Source organism: Mustela nigripes, chromosome 4, assembly GCF_022355385.1.
Source record: "Mustela nigripes isolate SB6536 chromosome 4, MUSNIG.SB6536, whole genome shotgun sequence".
Taxonomy (NCBI): domain Eukaryota; kingdom Metazoa; phylum Chordata; class Mammalia; order Carnivora; family Mustelidae; genus Mustela; species Mustela nigripes.
Window position 1 is genome coordinate 53,294,888 of NC_081560.1, and position 21,093 is coordinate 53,315,980.

Here is a 21,093-nt window from a genome sequence, read left to right on the forward strand (position 1 = left end):
GGGACAGCAGGCGTGGTCGATACAAAGGAAAAACCACATCTGTTGTAAGCAAGTATTTAAACTATTTTTTTTTAAAAAGATTTATTCATTTATTTGAGAGAGAAAGAGCACACAGGGAGGTGGGGAAGAGGGAGAGGCAGAGAGAAACCCAAGCAGACTTCACACTAAGAGCAGAGCCCAAGGTGGGGCTCAATCCCACCACCCTGAGATCCCAACCTGAGCTGAAACCAGGAATCGGACTCTCAACTCCCTGCACCACCCAGGTGCCCCCTGTTGTAAACAAGTATGCAATAAAATATTTTCCGAGTTGGGTCAATATTTAACATGCTTCTGATAACTCATAGTGGGGAGGTCTCCCAACTTTTTCTTTGCTTACAGGTTTATATACCTATAAACATTTACGAATTTCATGATTACTTTATTTACCATGAAGGAGAGAAAGAGAAATGTAACTAAATCCCCCAAAAGTTTTCCCTCTTGGTTGGGGAAGCCTTGGCCCAATCTGGGAGTCGGAGCTGACCGTGGGAACGCTACCAGCTCTGGCTTTATCCACCAGGCAGGAGGAGGGAAGGGTTGCTCCCACTCCACTCACCCGAAGTTCTTGGATTCCAAAGCCTTCCGTCAGAGTGATCTGGAAGACGTCGAGGCCGCAAATGTAAGCCGCCAGCCGGGATAGGCTCTGCTTGCCGCTGCCGCCCACGCCAATCAAGAGCGCGTGACCCTCAGGGGTCCGAAGGATTCGGCTGATGCGACACCTGCTCAGAGACAGCACGCCGGTGGGAGCAGAAGACTGAAGGGCCCGGGGACTGCATCTAGTTTTTGTTTGTTTACAAATTTTTGACACGAAATCTGAGTATTTATTTTATATCTTTAGTCCTCGTTCATCTGCTTCCCCATGAAGCAAAGAGGCCCCTCACACCGGATGCCTAAGCAGCTGTCCCTGTGGAAATCACTTCTGGGACTCTCACTGCTTCCTACTTGTAGACAAGGCCCTTCTGCAAGGCTTCGAGGGTGACTAGCAAGAGAGACCCGAACTTTACCCAGGCAGCCTGTGCAGCAAACATCAAAGGGAAAATGTCTTCATGCTGGAAACTTGGGCTGCAGAATTACTTTGGAAAGACTGGAGTTTTTTAGGTCAATGAACATCTTACATGTGACTTACTTGATGCAGTTTTAGCACTTGCCTGTAGGATTCTTCTTTCCTTTGCACCAAAGCTTTGTCTGTCCTCAAGCCCTCTAGAAAATTTACTGAAGCCTTCAGAATCCAGCAAGGCCCACTAATCCCTTGTTCTGTTATTGAAGAGATTCTGAATGACTGAGCTACTGATATTATTGCTACATTTTACAGTTAGGAGTAAGTTGATCTTACCATCTCGGTTGAAGAAATAGGTCATAATTATGTTATAAATAATGAGAAAAGAAAACAACTGAAATACAAGCATACAGATACCCAAACGCAACAAAGGAGACACCAGGCTATTAGGTCCAGGTTGCTTTCCTCAAGTGAATGTAAATTTCCGGCCTTGACTGATAGGCCTAGATGACTCTTCACAAAAGCGCTTTGTGAAAAAGCAAGGTTGGGGTCACTTACACCAGGACCTACACATCTCAGCTGCAAACCATCAATAACTAGAGGTGGGTCATCGTGAGAGGCTGAGCTGGTCCGTGAGGGGGACTTCCCGTGACCACACAAGGAAACCACCTCAGGAAAGCCATAAAATACTACGAGGCAAATAAACCCCGAAGTTACCAGGCAAAGTTTTCCTTTGGATTTAATGGATGCTTTGAGGTTTGGGTTTCACCAGCTTCTCGAAGCAGCAAAGTTCCTTTCTATGAGACTTCAAGGGCACGTTCTGAGAGCACATCTCTAACCCTGAGTCAATCAGCTGAGAGCTCACGATCCCTGATCAAGGCAACAGCCTTCTGCTCGAAGGCCCCTGAGAAGCCCATGAGGAAAGATCAGTGGGAAGACTCTTGCCCTTGGGGCCAACTCTTTCTCCCGCCCCATGACTTGCGTTCACAGTCAGTGTCCTAACCCAAGCAGGAGCAGGGTCACTAATACTTCAATCAGCACCACAGTCATAGATTCTAACTACAAGCTGTATGTGTGCCATCGGCGGACTGCCGCTGGAAAGGGATTGGCGAAGCAATCAATACTTAGCATGCTTCCGATAACTCACAGTGGGGAGGCCGCCCCACTTTTTCTTTGCCACTCATGAAAATGGAACTTTCTGCCTTTCTGGTGTCTCTTCGAATTTCCTTCCTCCCATACTTCCACCTTTCTTGACTCATTTTTAACCATGATTTCATTATTTTAATCTTTGCCCAAATATCACTTGTGGGTAAGGCCAGCGCTGCTTTCCGAATATGGCATCCCCCCAAATTCACATATCAAAGTCCTAACCTCCAATACCTCTGAATATAAGCATATCTGGAAATAGGGTCTCTGAGGAAGTACTTGGTGAAGACAAGACAGTATCATTCTGGAGTATGGTGGGCCCCTTATCCACTACAACCTGTGTCCTGATAAACAGGAGAAATGCAGACCCAGGCACACACAGCGGGGGAGGGCATGTGAGGGCAGGAGTTATGCTGCCTCACGCTGGCAGCGAATTCTGGAAAAGATTCTTCCCAGCACCTGCAGAGGGAGCATGGCTCTCGGTCATCTCCTTTTCAGACTTCTTCCTCCACTGTGCGACAATAAATAGCTGTTTTTCTAAACCACCCATACGTGGTAGTTTGGTATGGCAACTCCAGTAAACTAATACAGCCAGTGACAAATCATGGTGACAAAGAGAAGGACATGAGGACGCACCCAGCTGTCCACCCAGCGACAGCAACAACGGTCAGCTGCTGAGACTCTTCCACAAATGAAGTCATTCCCATGCTAACATCTGTTGAAAAGCTTCTCACTGCACTTAAAATAAAATGGAAGCTCCTTCCTCTGGTTACAGGGAAATACCATGTCAGTAAGACCCGTTCTGGCATTTCCATGCTTGCCGAATATCGCTCTCTACTATTTCACCATTCTCCAGCCATGATGACCCCCTTTTCTGTTTTTGAACATTCAGCCTTGGGGCCACATAAAATACGCCCCTGCCTAGAATGTTCTTCCTCCAGATCTTTCCAGGCTTAGCTCCTGTTTACCATTTGATATTACCTCAAATGTCACCTCCTCATTGAGATACCCAGATCTTTTATGGGAATACCCATATTTATTTCTCAGAATCTATTTCTCAGCGAGACACGTCATTTTCTGCCATCTTGCTTGCTTGTGTCTTTATAAATGTTCATCGGCATCACTAAAATCTAAGCTCAACTAGAGTAAGGACTAGACTATCTTGTTTGCTGTTGTATCATCAGTACATAGAACAATGTCTGACAGCAAGGGGGCTATGGATGGTTGCAAGATCTGTGCACTGCACAAAGCACCCAGTCTAGGAGGTGAGACTGAGCCTTGTCAGTCAAGCTCTACATCAGGATAGTGACATCTGTCTCATTATCTGCCAAGAAAACATGCCCCCTTCTTTTTTAAATTTGTACCAGAGTAGCAAATGCCTGGCACTCCTAAGCAAACCTGCTTAGCATTCAGTAGGCACTCAATAAACATGCTTCCTCAATGACCAGCAGTTTCAGTTCATCCTGTTTCTGTTGGGTAGGAACCTTATGGCTTTGAGGGAGTCACATGCCTTTCTCTTTCTCAATATTCTTACCTATCAGGGCTACAGTGAAATAGAATACATTTTTGGCTGTGTGATGTTTCAGAAAATAGTACACTGGCCTCAGACATGATTAAGATGAGGACGTAACTGAGAGAGACACTTGCGGTTTCATACTATATGGCAAACAAGAGACAGGCGACGACCAGCTAGGAGTACTGAGTACAGTCCGCAGAAGCACGATGACTGTGGAGACCTCGCCATTTTTACTCTGTGAAAAAGCATCAAGACTTGTCAACTCACACATGCTGCATGGCGTCTTCAAAGAACACCAGGGGCATGACAGCATTCAGCTCATTGTAGCTGTCTAAGGCCTCTGTGAGCACCGTCTTCAGCACCTCCCAGTCCCTCACCGGCAGGTAGCACGGATCGGGGTCGCTGTGAGCAAAGTGGCAATAGACGAGGGGCGGCTGAAGCAGCACGGGACTGTCTACACCCTGCAGGAGAAGGGAGACAAAGATCCGGTCACGTCAGCCATCCAGAGCACTTCATATGGAAGCACAGTGGCCCATCAGAGGAAGGACCTGCAGGTCAGTCTGAGTTGCTGGGCGGAACGTTCCCAAGTACAGATTGGGTACATTCTGGAACCCTGCCTGCTCCGGCAGGGTCAGCACGTGCACAGTTCCTTCACATCCTTAGCTGACTCTGCCCCAACGCCAGACTGACCAGAGTGGTCTGACCACAGTGACCGCTGACATCCCACACACTTACTTCAAAATATTTACAAGCCGTTTCCAGCATTTTTTTCTGAAACAAATTACAGTCCTTTGGGTCTACCAGTTTGTCTCCATACACGCGAGAAGATTCATGTAGCCACAGGTGGGTTAAATCATTCGGACACTTTAAACATTCAGGGGAAGCAAATAAAATCCCCTACAAGACAAGAATGGGAAGAATTAAAAATTCGGAAACTGATGACATTCCACAATATTCTTCTCCTTTAACACTTTAACTGTATACTAAATTCAGCAACTTAAGTTAGAAGAAGTACTCTAAATAGAATTATTATAATAGTAGTTTTACTCTCTGATAAGTAACATCTTAAAAACTGACTACCATTAGACCCAGTTTCGGAAAGTAGGTAAGACTGTATCTCACAAGCCACCAAGGAAATAAGTAGCTCATCGGAGGACTTGCATCTATCAAGTCTCCCAGCCGATGAAGTTTCCCAAATTGAAGTACAAAGAGCGAACATGAATGTTAGAGGATCAACATTTTTTAATCCTAAAACCCTTTGGTATCTGTCAATCTAACCCTTCCATTTAGCAGATGAAGAATATGAGACCAAAAGTAAACTGACTGAAATCACGTTTTGTGGGTAGATCCAGAACTAGCCCCTGAACCATTCTCACTCCCCACCCCCTGCCCACACAGAGGGTCAGTATCTCGGATTCATAGGGACCCACTCCTTCTGGAAAGAGTCAGCTGGCTCTGGACTCCGAGGAGAGCACAGCAAGGTGCAGGCGAGTAGTTACAAAGTTTCATCAGCTGCTGGTGTGAGGAGTAGCTGCCAGAGGCCATGAACAAGCCTCTGATCCCTTGTCACCTATTGCTTTCCTTCCCAAAATCAGCTTTGGGGTGTCTGGGGGGGCTCAGTCAGTTAAGCATCAGACTCTTTCAGCTCAGGTCAGGATCTCGGGGCCAAGTGATGGAGCCCCATGTCGGCCGCCGTGCTCAGCCCAGCATCTACTTGAGATTGGATTCTTCCTCTGCCCCTCCCCCTGCCTGCTCTCTCACGCTGATAAATAAATTTTTTTTTTTTTAAATCGGCTTTTAAACAACACTGTAACGAGCAGAGTTGTTGCAGGGGTGCTAGAAACAGCAATGAGAATGAGTGAGTGGTCCATGTTCTCAGGAACCTGCTGTCTGACACAGTGTTAGGGTTTTAAGGCATTTGCAGTGATTTAGAAAAGACGCTTACAAAAATATAAAGAAGCAAAAATCACCAAATCTAAAGAAGTCTCCTGAAATTCTCCACTACCTCTCTCACAAAGAACCTCAGGTCATAAATAGCCCTCCAACTGCTTTCACTGTAGAGGGTAGATCACGCCAGCTCACTTTTTATTTTTTTAAAATTCTGGTTTCAATTCCCTCTTTGGCATCTCCTTTCTAAACCAAATACAGAAACATCGTCCTTTTACCAGCTAAGTCTATTAAGAGTCAAGGTCAAGTCAAAACAACCTAATGGTGTAAGAAATGGTGGTTTCTCTTGAGGTATGTTTAAAAATGATATTGTATAAATAAGAAAAAATAACAAATGATCCCCCTCCCTTGGCCCAAAAGGAGGCACTCTGATGTTTACACAGAAAGGGAGTCAGACTCCTGCCCTTGCTTCTGCAGTTAAGTCTCTGCACAACCCGAGGGAACCCACTAGTCCCATCGGTAAAATGGGAATAAACCTGCCATACAGACTTCTCAGAGGAGTTTATGATGCCACAGTACACAGCATCACCTTGAACTAAGTTCCATAACTGAACAACATTAATATTACCAGAATCATTCCTCCACCCAAGATGCCACCAAGAACCCAGAGCCACCAGGTACCTGGAAGACGTTTGATAGGTCTCTCAGATTAAAGAGGTAGTGGAATTTAACAGCCGTGGGTAAAAAGTTATGCGTCATCATCTGATGGAACCTGATTGTTGCCTGTATCAAAGAGGGCCCACTCCTGAGAACTGATGGGCCAAAGGCTTGCTGCTGAAAATGGAAGTTAAGAATTTGGCTATAGATGGTTTGCAGCGCCTCCAAAGATGGAAAGTTGAATGCAAACACAGTGAAATGTCTCTGAAAAACAAAAGAAATCTAAGAGTTACGTATAATAGGGTTTATAATGGTACCATTAGATTGCAAACAAACAAACAAAAAAAGCCTCTCCCCTCTCCGATTTTTTGTAATCCCTTCCCGCATTCCATGCTCCCTGCCGTGTCAGAGTGGTACCTTCCTCTCTGACTCTGGGCCTGGCTATAGGATTGAGCCCCCAGAGTGAGGCGGAACTGACACCGCGCCAGTCACTGTCAGAAGCCTGTGTGTTTCCACTTGCTCCCTTAAGGCCCACCTTCGCCATGAATTGTGCAAGCCTATTAATGGGTGAGAGACCCACGAAGCTGAGCCACCCTGTCCTTACCACTTTAGTCAAAGCCACCACAGCTTCGATGATGGAGAGTCACCCAGCGGACCCCCAGCTGATTCCAGATGAGGGAGTAAGCAACACTTACTGTCGTATACTGTTGTTTTATGTATGTTACAGGTGGTGGGGGGTGTTGTTATTAAAAGGTTATATGCACATACAAAACATGCACGTTAATATTTTTATCAGCTTTATTCCTTATTCCAAGATGTGAAAACGAGCGAGGCATCCTTCAACAGGTGAATGGGTCAACAAACTGGTACACAAATATGATGGATATTATTACATAGTGGTTAAAAAAAAATGACCTATCAAGCAAAGAAAAGATATGGAGAAAGCTTAAATGTCTATTTAAGCCAAGTGGAAGAAGCCAATCTGAAAGGACCTCATCCTATGGGATTTCAACTATGTGACATTCTGGAAAAGGCTACACTATGGAGGCAATGAAAGGACCAACTGGTAGACAGGGGGTCCGGAGGGAGGGAGGGATGATCAGGAGGAGTCCAGGGGAGCTTCGGCACAGTGAAACTATTCAGTCTACTATTTTCATGGCGATACCTGGCATTCTGCATTTGCCAAAACCCACAGAATATACAACACAAAGAATGAACTCTCGTGTAAACTTTGGCCTTTGGTCAATAATAATGGATTGAAATTGGTTCATCAACTGTAATAAAGGCAGGACACTCATGCAAGATGCCCATAATAGGGTAGAATGAGGTAGGAGGAGGGGGAGAGGGTATTATGGGAACTCTCTGCAGTCCTTTCAACTAAAACTGCTCAAACAGTCTGTAAACCTGTACCTGCTCTTTAAAAATCGTCTATTGGAAAAGGCAAAAGCTACTGAACATAATTAAAAGAAACAAAAACATAAATAAAATTAAATTTAAAAAAGCTTACGCACTTCACCAAAAGTCTGGTAGGAGCCTTAGTCTGTAGGAAAAGCATCAGGAATCACAGTCTACAATGTGTGAGGTTTTTCTTTGGGCCAGTTAGGAGCCGGCAGGACTCCACCCCTACCTGGAGTCGAGGATTGATTGTGGAGCTGCCCACCCTCAGATTCATGCAGGCAACATACTGACAGCTGTGCACTTCTCGAAGCATCACCTTCTGTCTGTCATACCTGAAAGACAGCCAACAGGACCGTAAGCCCAAAACCCGAAGATGACAACACAACAAAACCCCTCCGTTTATGCAGGACTTCCTCATACATGGTCTCCTTCGATCTTTATAATCACTCTGGGACGTTGGGCATGTTAGCCTCAACTCAGAGACACAGACACCAAAGCTGAGGAAATGGAAGTCTTCACAGCTCCTCTGATGCCAGAATCAATACAGCGAGCTCAATCAATACGTGCTATTCCTGCCTACGGATTCCCACGGGACCCTGTTCCCGGGGAGGTTGGGGGCCCTCCTTCTAGGTAACGGAAGGAATGGACACGCAGCAACACCCAGACATTACCTAACAGTGACATCTCGCAGAGTAAGGTCAGGTGTTTAAGTACCTTAGTGCGAGTTAACAAATCTGTGAGGTCAATGCTTCAACTAGACAGTCATGTTTCTAAGACACTTTTCAATCCAATTTGTCCCAAGATACAAAGGGAACCTACTGTACTTATGACAATGAAAAGGGAATCTAAAGTGAAACCCAAAAGTTATCCCAGAAAATGCTCCTCAAAAGAAGAAGAGATTGGGGTAATTTTCTTCTTCAGAACTCACCCATAAAATCAATAATTAGATTTCAGGAGAGAGTAAGACACAGAGGACTGCTTACCAGTGTCCGTAATCGATGTGCTGCCGAATCAGAGCATGGGGCTGCACTGTGCCATAGGGGTCCACTTCAGGCATATTCATGTCGTCAATGAAATAAACTAATTTTTTATTTCCTCCTGGACCATAGATACGACCAGCTTTTTTCTCTAGAGGTTTCTCAAGAATTCCTGGAACAAATGCATCATTTTGCCCACCTATCAGACAAAATGTCACTTTCTGTCCTTTGTCTTTCTTTTCCCTCATTTTTCATCTTCTGTCCATTTCATCCACTCCTAAGTCTTCAAGTATTAACTGCGCAGGCTGGTATCAGTGATGACCCTCTGGTCACTGACTCTATGTCATGCTTTTCTGCCAACCTCCCTCCTACTGGCAGAGCTCACCTCGCCTCTCCTTTCCTGGATAGTCAACATCTGACATAGGGCATCACACTGGCCAGCAATCTGAGGACATGTCACTGTTGGTCTGTACGCTTTGCTCCCCGAACGCACTCTAACCCACAGCCTGCTCCCTCAGTCCTTCCCTATCCCCTCTACAGGACCGTCTATGCACAAAGAGAGTTCCCAAACCTCTCTTCTTGGGCCATCCAATGGCACAAGTGTAAGGAAGGCTGTACGTAGACTCTATCCTGTGCACACATTAACTTACATTTCTTCGTGTGCCGCAGTGACTTGTATGGACTTGAGAGAAAACCATGGGGATAGGAAATCCTGAACCGAGTGTGTAAGATACAGTGTCTCATAGCTGCTGACTCTCCAAAAGACTATGAATAGCTGGAGGACAAGAACGGGTTCATGACTATATTCCTGATGACGACCACAACAAGCCATTTGTTAAGTGAATCAAAGAACAAAGAAGTGTATCATGAATAAGTTAGCAAAGCCATCTTCTAAGCAGCGGACTTGGCAGTCTAGCTCCAACGCACCACTGCAGCCTTTCCCTATCTTCTACTCCATCCCTTTGCAATTAATTCAATTCAATTAATTGAATGTCTTCTGTAATTTTCTTTCCTATGTTTGCTTACACTGATTTTTCTTTCCCAAATCCCATCTTTGCCTGCATACTACCCCACTGTGATGGTCTGAAACCCAAACCTTCTTTCAAATACACTGGTCTCTTTTCTGTGCTAATAGGCCATGTCTAAACCTTACACCAACGCCTTCAGCCTTTCAGCTATTATCAAGATGAACTCATCGCACAGTCAAGTACTTTGTTCAGTTATGGGATTGTAGCCCTCAGCTTCCATTTACAAGTGATAAAGTGATCCCTCCTTCTGCATCTGTGAATGAAAAACATGCGCAGGACACAACACCTTGGAAAAAATAGATAAATAATATAGATTTGCTGAAGAATTAAATGAAACATCGCCAAGTTGGATTTTTTCCCTGCTTCACTCATGAGATCAAGGAAGACAAACCTCACTAAGAGATTACAAAACTAACTCTTGGCTGAGTAACTAATGGTGTCAGTAAGAAAATGTATTAATACTCTCTACTGATAAAGCTAGGAAAACAGTAACAACATATATTCAAGCCCATGCGTGTGCACGGATGCATGCATGTGCACACACACACACCACAGTCAGGGCAACTCAACAGGTTTAATCAACTACTGGATAATAGGGAGTTTCACTGCCCCCACCACCAACACAACCCTGGCACTCTCCTGGGCAGTGACCGCTCTGCCAGTATCAGCTCTTTCTACACTCTCTCCACTTCCCGTGTCTACTTAGCTTACCCTTCCTAACTCAGAGTGCCCCAACGCTGTGTGGTTCTTTTGTTTACACCTATACGTTTATTCAAAGGCTAAAATTTATTCTTACAATTTTCCTAAGATTTAATTAGCAGTACATGGCCTGGCATTTCATCAACATGGTTTTAAGGAAGTTCTCCTAAATCAATCCCTTACTTGAAAAGGTAACCAGGGCACTCTCCCTTGTGCTATGGCTCCAGAAAACTGATTAAAAGTGACCAAAGTGTATAGTGGCAAAGCAGTGAACACTGTTGATGCCAATTCTTGCTGTTCTTAAAAGTAATAACCCTTTATCTGATAGGATCTCACTGATAATGTGGACTTTGAGAAACAAGACAGAGGATCATAGGGGAAGAGGGAAAAAATATGAAACAAGATGAAACCAGAGAGGAAGACAAACCATAAGAGACTCTTAATCTTAGGAAACAAACTGAGGGTTGCGGGAGGGGAGGGGTGAGATGGGTGGGTGACGGACACTGGGGAGGGTATGTGTTGTGGTGAGCACTGAGTGTTGTGTAAGACTGAGGAATCATAGGCCTGTATCCCTGAAACAAGTAACACACCATAGGTTAATAAAGAAAAAAGAGTAGTAACCCACATAAAGCCATTTGTGATATAAAAAGCCAAAAATCATAATATTGAAACAAAGTATATTTTACCCCAATTAGTGGTAAGCAAAAATTCATCTGAGGCCAAAGCCAAATGTCTAAAGCCGAAAGAAAAGCAGTCTCCCCCTCCGGCTACATGCCGCAGCCTTGACCATTTCTGATGCCTTGTTCCAAAAATATAAGCAGGAAGAAGACTCACTTTGCAGAGCTGCAGACGTTGTGTAGTAGTTCAAAGGCACACGGGACACGATGTAATCCTCAGAGAGACTTGCCAGCGTGTCACTTACAAAGGCTGTTTTTCCCACCCCAGCATTTCCTACTAGCATGAGGGGTCGTCTTTTCTCAAGCAGCAACTCTACGAAATATCGGAGACGAGTTGTTTCTGATGTGGGAACCACAACTCTCTGGGGTAGGGTGGAGAGAACAGAATGAGAGAAGTCAGAAAGAGAGGCATTCCAAAATTTTCTATCTTAACAGACACAGTCACTGGAGAATTGAGACCCAATGAATTCTTAAGTCAAGTTCACACTCAGTAGGGGAGATCTTACCTGATACTCAGTTTTGAATTATCAGAGTTCAGACATCGTAGCTTGAGGAGAGCAACTGGGTAGTGCCATCAAAATGCAGTAGTATAAGCAACAGATCTATCTTTTCCAACTTAAGTGTTAGCCAAAGCCCCCAATCACAGACCTCGTGTTAGGCATACAAGGGAATCCAATAAAGGTTATGAAACTGTCCACCACTCTCTAGGAGCTGAGAGAACATTCGAGAAGATAAGTCGCACATAAATCAAAGTTGGGAGCAATGCCTTGGCCGGGTAAGATTAAGTGGCCTAATGATCAGGGCAGAACTTACACTAAAGGAGTTCAGCATGGGGAGAGACCCACTGGTGGGAAACAGTGATGTTAAGTGAAATATTCCTAAATGCAAAGTACATGTTGAACACATTATGTATTGTTTTGTTAAAAATATCTTAATAGCAATCCTTATGTTTTGAAAATTGGTTACTTATTTATACACTTCATGGTTTCACAACAAATGTGAGGTGGCTTAGGGGAATATAAGAAAATGAAGAATGGAAATAAACAGCAGGTTCAGGGAATACGGACTAATACATAACGACAGGTAGAGAGGTAGCAGGCATAGACATGCAAGAAATAGAATCCTGCATGGTGATTAAAACAGAGTTGACATTTCTTGCATTTTTGGAGGCCAAATTAAAAAGGAGGTAAAAAGAACACTTGCAAGATTCAGACTGTTCTTAAAAAACAATGAACACCTAAATTCTACAATATATTCTCCCCTGTTTGGTTAGCATATACTGAATACAATTGAATATTTTATAGATCATTCAGGATCATTTTCATGATTATGAATATTTACACTAGAATTCTGTTTTATTTTACTTTTATTTTAAGATTTTTATTTATTTATTTGACAGACAGAGATCACAAGTAGGCAGAGAAGCAGGCAGGGTGAGGAGGAAGCAGGCTCCCCACGGAGCGGAGAGCCCGATGCGGGGCTCGATCCCAGGACCCTGAGATCATGACCTGAGCTGGAGGCAAAGGCTTTAACCCACTGAGCCACCCAGGCACCCCTAGAATTCTGTTTTAATTTGGTGGTAATCTTGGGGCCTACTGAAAGGCACAGACTGTTCTATGCTACACCAATCAGAACCAGATGACTGCTTTTCATCAGAGTTACATTTCACAATACATTTTTTTTTTCTCCTTTTTGGCTCTTCCTTGTCTTCAGGTGCCTCTTAATTTGGCTATTAGCTCTGCTCTCTATACATTAATACCAATAATTCACACTTCCTGACAGCTGAGTATGTGACAGGTATGATGTTAAGCATTTCATACACTAGGTCATCTGATACTCATAACTCATCTACGACTGGGGTTGTGTTGTGATTTTCATTTCAGAGATGATGAAACTGAAGCTTAGAGAACACCAATAACTTGACGAAGGTCACAGCGAAGTAGTAAGTGGTGGTATTTGGATTAAAGCCCAAGCCTGTCCAGAGCCAGCAAGAAGGCACGTCAGGACATGGATTGGCCACACGTTACTCCATCCATTGGCACTCCCATTTTTCATATGTAAAAGGGTTATCCATAGACTATGCCTTAGAAAGTTGTTTTAAGGGGCGCCTGGGTGGCTCAGTGGATTAAGCCGCTGCCTTTGGCTCAGGTCATGATCTCAGTGTCCTGGGATCGAGCCCGGCATCGGGCTCTCTGCTCAGTGGGGAGCCTGCTTCCCCTTCTCTCTCTGCCTGACTCTCTGCCTACTTGTGATCTCTCTCTCTGTCAAATAAATAAAATCTTTAAAAAAAAAAAAAAGAAAAGAAAGTTGTTTTAAGGATTAGTTAATCTACATAGAGCAATTATAAAAAGGTCTGAGATAGACTTCTATAATATTAGCATTGTCTATTACTATTGACTCAGTATGGTTCTCTTCCAATATGTTAAGAAGCGGTTAGTGGACTAACCATGCTTGGTACCACTGTGTGTAAGTCCTAATAAGTTCCCTGTGGAATAAAAGGCATCGCTGACCAGATGCATCAGCCTCGCCATACCAGTTCTTGGTCTTTGGTTAACAAACTCTCAGCTTTCAACCAGCTAGGTAATACTGCCAGGTAGGTGAAGTGCAGGTCAATTAAGCAAAAGCAGATTTCACAATTTTTCAGGCAATTGGAACAGGCATGGTTGGCTGCCTCCTAGCACTCATTTCTCCATCTCCCCTTCCTGTCTGAGCTCCCACTTTGTTCAAGTCTCCGTGCTTCCTCCATACACACGTGCTCCAAGGGAAGCTCAACCTGGCTCCCATGGTACTGTGAAGAGTCATCAAGGCCAATCAGGGTAGCCCAGTAGTCTAGCCTGAGACAGGTTAAGGGTGGCATGTGAGCCCTGGAGTATTAGATGCTCAAGGGGCGGTCTGCTCTGGTGCTTCTGAGAAGTATCCTCACTCTTAATGAAAACTGTATGACAATGTGGCTTTTCCTCTGAAGGAAACTCCTGGGGCAACTAGAGCCCACTTCAGACCAGGAAGGATACTAGTCTTAAAAATGATGCTGGTGTTAAGAGCAGAGAGCTGGAAAGATCCAAATTCTTGGTGATATCACCAAGTCACAGAATTAATCAGTCTTGGGGCCATCCTACATCTGCTTTCTTGTTCATGAAGTCTCCTTGGGGTTAGGTTTAATGGGTTGAACTGTGTCTTCCCAAAATCCGCATAATAAAGCCCAAAATCCTAGTGCCCCATAAAGTGACTGTGTTTGAAAACAGGCTCTTTAAAGAGATGATTAAGTTAAAATGAGGCTATTAGGGCGGGCTCTACCCCTATCTGACTGTTGTCCTTCTGAGAGGAGGAAATTTGGGCAGACTTGAAGACAGTGCTCAGGAAGGCACACACAAAGGCCATGTGAGGACACAGCAAGAAGGCGGCCATCCTCAAGCCAGGGAGAGAGCTCTCAGGAGTAACCAAGCCTTCCAACACCTCAATCCTGGATTTCTTGCCTCCATAAAGAACTGCAAGGAAATGAATTTCTGGTGTTTAAGCCATCCAGTGTGCGGTATCGTGTTAGGGCAGCCCCAGCACACTAAGACAAGTAGAATAGGGCCCCCAAAGCGAAGACTGGTGTCCTCATGCAAAGGGGAATTTGCACACCCAGAGACACACTTGGGGCAAATGCCATGTTAGGACTGGAGCTGTGCTGCCACCAGCCAAGGCACCCCAAGATCAAGAGCAAACTCCAGACAGAGGCCTGGAATGCAGGCTCCTGGAGACCCTCAGGAGGAACCATTCCTGTGAACACTTGGTCTTTCACCGTCTAGCCTCCAGCTCCAGGAAGTGAATACACTGGGTCTTGTTTCACACTAGCTGCTTAGTTAATACCATAGAAACCCTGTATATTCTATTCATACAGTGCTACCGGAAGCACTAAGCTTCCATGTGAATCCAAATGTTGAGATTTTAAGAAGTCTAATGAAAAGGAAATGAGATTGGGGCAGAAGAAGATGACCGAAGAATCAGTCAACATCAGAGAAATGTAAAACAACGATTTATGAAGAGAAATAATGAAAAAAAAAAAAAAGATTCTCTTTGATTTGCCATCAGCCATGAGGATTTCAAACCTTTGAGTTGAGGAGCTTAAACACTATTTTATGGCTTGGGGGGGGGCAGTTAAGTTCGACAGGAAAAGTGCTAATAAATTCACAATATGGTCAGATAAAAGAATCATTGGAGCTAACAGAAATAGGTCTTTGATTTTTAATAAGACACAAAATTGCTTTTGTGTCTTATTAAAACAGTTATAATAGACTTAGGTAGACATTTTTTTTAAAAGTTTGCATAAACTTAAGGGCCATCTCAGTAGTTGTTCCTAGAACTAAGATTCTTCTCTCCCAGGCAATATGCTATATGCTCGACCATATCAATAAAAATGTCTCAAAAGGCAGGACTGGTGAGCAGAAGGACTGCTCAAACATGAAACAAAAAGGCTCAAAGCAGCACAGTGTGGCTTGAAAATTTCTAGGTTCCATCCACCTACCTTCAGAGGGACCTCTGGATCCATAGTAAATGTGGGGACCTTCTCAGCCCAAGGCAAGAACTTCTTAGTTTTGTGATCCAGATAATAATCAAAGATGGTCCCCTGGGATGGAAACTTCACTGCTTTCATCTCTTTATGCCACCACCGACTGAATTCAGCTTGAGAGTCAGAAAGCTAAGAACAACAAGAGAAATCCTTAGGCAGACCTAGAGGTAATTCTGAACACATACGAAGCCCCTCCAAATCCCGCTGAACACAGTTATTTGCAGTTATAACACAGTTATAATTACAAATGGGCTAGAGTAACTGACCCAAGAAAAATAAATAACTAGAAGTAACTTATAATGAGTGATAATATCAGAGAGGCAGAAAGCTATAATTGCCATACATCCAAAAGGTACAAATTTTCTGGAACAATTATTAACTTAAAAAGCAAAGTAAGGTTAGGTGAACCTTCGACTACCCCTGGGTTATTTAATTTAACAATGAGCTCTCAGGCAAATTACCCTCTAGCTCCAGTGAGATAGTGTTTCTCAAACACTGGTGTTGATTTCTACGAATATTCACATCAATTCTCGATAAAGTAGGAAAGATAAGAACAAAGGAACACTTTTTTTAAAAACTGGTAACATTATTTGATTTAAATACTACCCTCTATTTGAGCATACAGGCTTCTTGGAACTTTTGCTGTTGAAATAGCTTTTCTTTTATAAAATTATGGTATTCCTTATGGTCATTATTTATAAATGCCCTTATTTTGAAAAGCAAACATTGGGTAACCCTATTTCATCCCTTTAAGTCACAGAACAACCTGGTAGAGGGACTTCTTTACCTGCAGGATCCATGACCACCCTGAGCTTGGGGGATCTCTAAGAACAGTGTGTGGGAGTGGCCACGGCACTCAGCAGTCTTAGACTTTTCAAGACCTTAACTCCCGTTTTTCTCTGGTCACATTCTTAAAACTGCTTTTTCTTTGGTATCCTACGTCCTTGGACTATGGCTGACTTCTTGCACTGGGCTGATTGCACACATGAGCAGAGACAGGAGGGCTGGAGAGCAGGGGTGTGTGCTGAGGGCAGAGAAGGCTGAGGAGTCTTCACAGGCAGAGCTTGCCTCCATCTGCCAAACACGCTGAGCTCACGCTCCTGCTCACCACCACTCACGTGTTCATGAGTCCAGGCTCGTGTGAGTTGTTTTCAAGCTGGTGGCATGGCTACTTTATCTCCCTACAAAAGTTTGTCTTAAATCAAATCAGTTCCAAAGGCAAAACACCTGGCAAGATTCCCTGTAGGCAGAAGATCTAGGACGGGGACTTGACATCAAAATTTCTAAACACAACATCAGCAAGATCATTTTGGTAAGACATCTTTGACTCTTCAGTGCACTCAACTACAGTGCATTTGTTCTAGACTGGGGAGGAAAGCCAACAGAGTGTCTGCCATCACAGAACTTACGGGGAGATAGAAGCAGAGACCAGAGGAAGTAGAGGCTAAGCCGATAAACGCAGAAAAAAGCAAGGGCTGTGAAAGCAGAGTTTGCTCTAATGGAGAGTAACAGGGGTGAATCTATTGTTATTTCAGTTCTAGTTCGTTAACGTACAGGGCAATACTGGTTTCAGGAGTAGAATTCAGTGATTCATCACTTATGTAGGACGCCCAGTGGTCATCAGAACGAGTTTCCTCCCAAAACCCACCACCTATCCAGCCCATCCTCCACCCGCCTCCCCCCATGAACCCTCAGGGTGTTCTAAGAGTCTCCATGGGGGCACCTGGGTGGCTCAGTGGGTTAAGCCATTTCTCCGCCTCCTCACCAAAAAGGGGTGAACCTATTTTAATTGGACGTTCAGGTGGGCTTTCTTTGAGAACTGGTACAGATTAGGGAGAATACAATTCCAAGAAGAAGGAAGAGGTCACCATGGGTGAAGATCCTGTGGTGTGAAAGACCTTGGGTTCCAGAAATGGGCACGGAAGCTGGCGGAAGCATGTGGGATGTCGGGGGTGGCGGGGAGAAGGGGTGGCTGAAGAAGCAGGAAAAGACTGGCAGGACCAAAGATCCAGGGGCCTTGTAAATAGTATTAAATTTTTCACTTTATCCTAAAAGCAAATGGAATCCATTAAAGTGTTTTAAACTCTCAAGTGTATCCTATAATTCAATTTACATTTTAAAAAATCGCTCTGGCTGCTGAGAGGATAATGGATTATGGGGGAGGTACAGAAGCAGACCAGTGAGGCTGTTACCTTAGAAGCCAAGTGAGAAGTGATAATAGCAGTTGATGGGAGCTTGGGGAGAGCTGATCAAGACTTATTTTGGAAGCTGCCTGCAATGGCCTGGCTTAAGAACACAGGAGCCGAGCCAGCATGCTGCAGTTGGAGAGTGGCTCAGACATCACCTGGGCATCCTCAAGCAGGCTAAGTTTTGGCTCTTTTGTAAAAGGGGAGGAGGATAGTTGTACTTATACATAGAGGTTTTATTTTTTTGAAAATTCAGGAAAGTAGCAAACTCAGAGGCATAAGCACATTCTCGGACATCCAGCTGGCACTCAGATTTGTTCAACTAATAAAAGGCGATTTTAAGAGTATTTCTTTCAGCTTTCCTTCATGTTTACAACTTAACAGCCTCTACTTTGAATGCTTCGTAGTGAGAGCCCTTCTGAAGATGTGAAGGTGGTGGTGATGAGGAGGAGGATGAAGGAGAAGAACCTCATTCAGGGAGAAGAGTGTCTGGAGGAGTGAGGGGGCCACTGCGGTGGCCCAGGGCCCAGCCTGACGGACTGTGGGGAAGGCAGCCATGTTTGAAAACTGGAAAGACAAGAAGGCAATCAGCTGGGAGGGAAGTCGTCAGGAAGAGAGAGATTTCCACTGTCCACATTCTACTCACACAATTTTACCTGGTTTATATCCTAGTGAAGGAAAAACCTTGGGGAGAACCCTAGAAAAAACATAAAAAAGCATGGGGGGTGGGATAAGAGGGGGGAGATTCTGCCCACACCCTCCATGAAGGAGAAGCTCACACATGCTGTAAATTGCGCCTGAGAAAGACCACACGAAGTCACCCAATGCCAACTCTTGACTCTTACTCAAAGCAACACAGGCAGCTTTGCTTTAGAAAGCCCTTGGATATTACAGAAGGAAATGTGGGATCAACATCAGGTCGAGCAGGCCAAGTGAATTCCACGCCTGTTTATAGACATGATTTACAGTGACCTAGTGACAAGAAGCAGAACTGGCCCACAGGTTTAAGCAACCTTGTATCTGAGGGCCTACAACAAGTCAACCAGTGGAAATATGGGGCCCTTTTGGCTGTGATGCCTTCCAATTTAAGTGGAAATATCTGGCAAAGTCAGGAAGATGGGTGCCATCTATTTTTAAGGCAAAGATTCAGGGCTACATGTGGGATCAGTTATGACCGTGAGGGATCCTGAGGTATCCTCGAACGGGTGGCCTTTGGAGATGTACACAGGCGTGAATCCTGGTGCAGTCATTTCCTATCAGCATAACCTTGGTCAAGTCCCTTTGTCCCTCTGAGCTTTATGCACACCATGAAGATAGCTTACGCAGCTACTGGAAATGTTACATGGCAAAATCTACATATAGAGGAGGAACCTGGTGGAGATGAGATGTGCCATTTTCTAGCACTGAAACACTCCCACTTTGCACCTGAGTAAGTCTCATGTGTGAATATGCACATATGCACGCACTCGAGCAAGCTCAAGTGTTTGTCCAAAAGAAATGAGCAGCCATGGACAAGCTCCTCTAGGAGTGCTGGGCAGGCATGGGAGCCTCATGCTCGGCTGAAGGCAAGACCCATGGAAAGGATCTCGCCTGAGTTGAGTCTGGTTCCCCAATAACTACTCCAGGAATCACGTAAGAGACTGATTAGAGGCAAGGGACCAGACACAGGGAAACTGATCCCAAGGTTCTTACAGGCTGTATACTGAATGTGCCCACCCCCACCCCCCTCCCCGACATTCCTATTTTGAAGCTCTATCCCCCAATGTGATGATATTTGGAGATGGGGCCTTGGGAGGTAATTCGGTTTAGATGAGGTCATGAGGCTTGGGCCTTTGTGATGGGATTAGTGTCTTTATAAAAAAGACATCGGAAAGCTTTTTATTGTTTTCTGTCATGTGAGGACACAGCAAAAAAGCAGCTCTCTGTAAGCCAGGAAGAGAACCCTTGCCAGAACTTGGCCATGCTGGCACCCTGACCTTGGACTTGAGCCTCCAGAAACAAAAGTGAATTTCCGTCAGTTAAGCCATCCAAGGTACGGCATTTCGTTACGGCAGCCCGAGCAAAGACACTGTGACAGCCCAGGACAACCTAAAGATGATACATTCCTGAATGAAGGCTGTAGGGACGGGGAGGTGGGGACAGACCTGACAGGTGTTATGTGACTGAAAGGATCTGCTGACCACTGGATACAGAAGTAAAGAAGAATGGGGTCTCCTGGGTTTTTAACTCGAGCAACTGGAAGGAATGTGAGTATTCCCGAGGATAAGAAAGGGTGAAGACGAAGAGCCAGTTTGGGGGTGTGGCCAAGACAGAGCTCTGTCTTTGGCTCAGGGAGCAGGACTGGCCTCTGGAAGAGCACACTGTTGGCGCTGCTCCCCCAGGCAAGTGGAATCACCGACCCCTGAGCTCCCAAGAAGATGTGGGGCAGCGTCAGCCCAAGTTAGAGCTACCAGCCTGGACGAGCTTGCCTAAACATACTGGCTTATAAGAGAACAGGGCCGACGGCAGAGGTTTATGATGATATTAAAAATAAAAAACCAACAGGGATCACATTACAACCTGCACCCCAAGTAAAACTGGTTCTATAAATTATTTCTGTGTACCATCTCAAAACATACCTGATCTTGCAACAGAGTGCCTCCAAACGCCCAGATACAAGCAAAGACAAAGTAGACTTCATAAACCTCTTTTGGGCTGTCCAAAGGTACGTTGTCAGGAGTCAACAAGCATTCCAGAAGGGTACAAATTGTCTAAAGAAAAAGAAATAGCTATTCACTCAGGGCAATAGCTCCTTAATAGCAGAGTCAGGTCACAGGACATACTAATCAATCCACTTTCTCCTTAAGAGATTATAGAATTTTCCCTAATCTGTGACGTTGAGACAGACAAAAATCACTGCATTGGTTTTCTAAGTCAACAGTGGAAAAATATCTGCCACTTCTTTTTTTTAAAGATTTTATTTATTTGACAGAGATCACAAGTAGACAGAGAGGCAGGCAGAGAGAGAGGAAGGGAAGCAGGCTCCCCACTGAGCAGAGAGCCCGATGTGGGGCTCAATTCCAGGACCCTGGGATCATGACCTGAGCTGAAGGCAGAAGCTTTAACCCACTGAGCCACCCAGGCACTGCCACCTCTGCCACTTTTAATGAAACCGAACTTCTAAGTAATCAACTATTTTTTAAAAAGGACTATTTTATCCAATTTGTAATCACTATAATAAACATGGGTACATACAGGCACAAAGTCAAGATAATGGGGAATATATCTAAGCTCTTTTTTATTAACAGGGAGTCACAGCACTACAGAGTTGTCTAGAGCTCACATTTTCACTCAGTAA

At 44.5% G+C, this 21,093-nt stretch overlaps 1 protein-coding gene across 1 annotated transcript in view; it reads right to left on the reverse strand.

Annotated features, from left to right (window-relative positions):
• DNAH11 (dynein axonemal heavy chain 11) overlaps positions 1-21,093 on the reverse strand; it is a 294,718-nt gene that overhangs the window by 138,789 nt on the left and 134,836 nt on the right. Inside the window, exons 25-33 of the mRNA XM_059397525.1 lie at positions 20,375-20,506; positions 15,522-15,699; positions 11,176-11,376; positions 8,621-8,786; positions 7,867-7,969; positions 6,264-6,503; positions 4,431-4,592; positions 3,963-4,156; positions 593-755 (exon numbers count right to left, since the gene is read on the reverse strand). Coding sequence (XP_059253508.1) covers positions 593-755; positions 3,963-4,156; positions 4,431-4,592; positions 6,264-6,503; positions 7,867-7,969; positions 8,621-8,786; positions 11,176-11,376; positions 15,522-15,699; positions 20,375-20,506 — 1,539 coding nt within the window. The remainder of the gene's footprint in view (positions 1-592; positions 756-3,962; positions 4,157-4,430; positions 4,593-6,263; positions 6,504-7,866; positions 7,970-8,620; positions 8,787-11,175; positions 11,377-15,521; positions 15,700-20,374; positions 20,507-21,093) is intronic.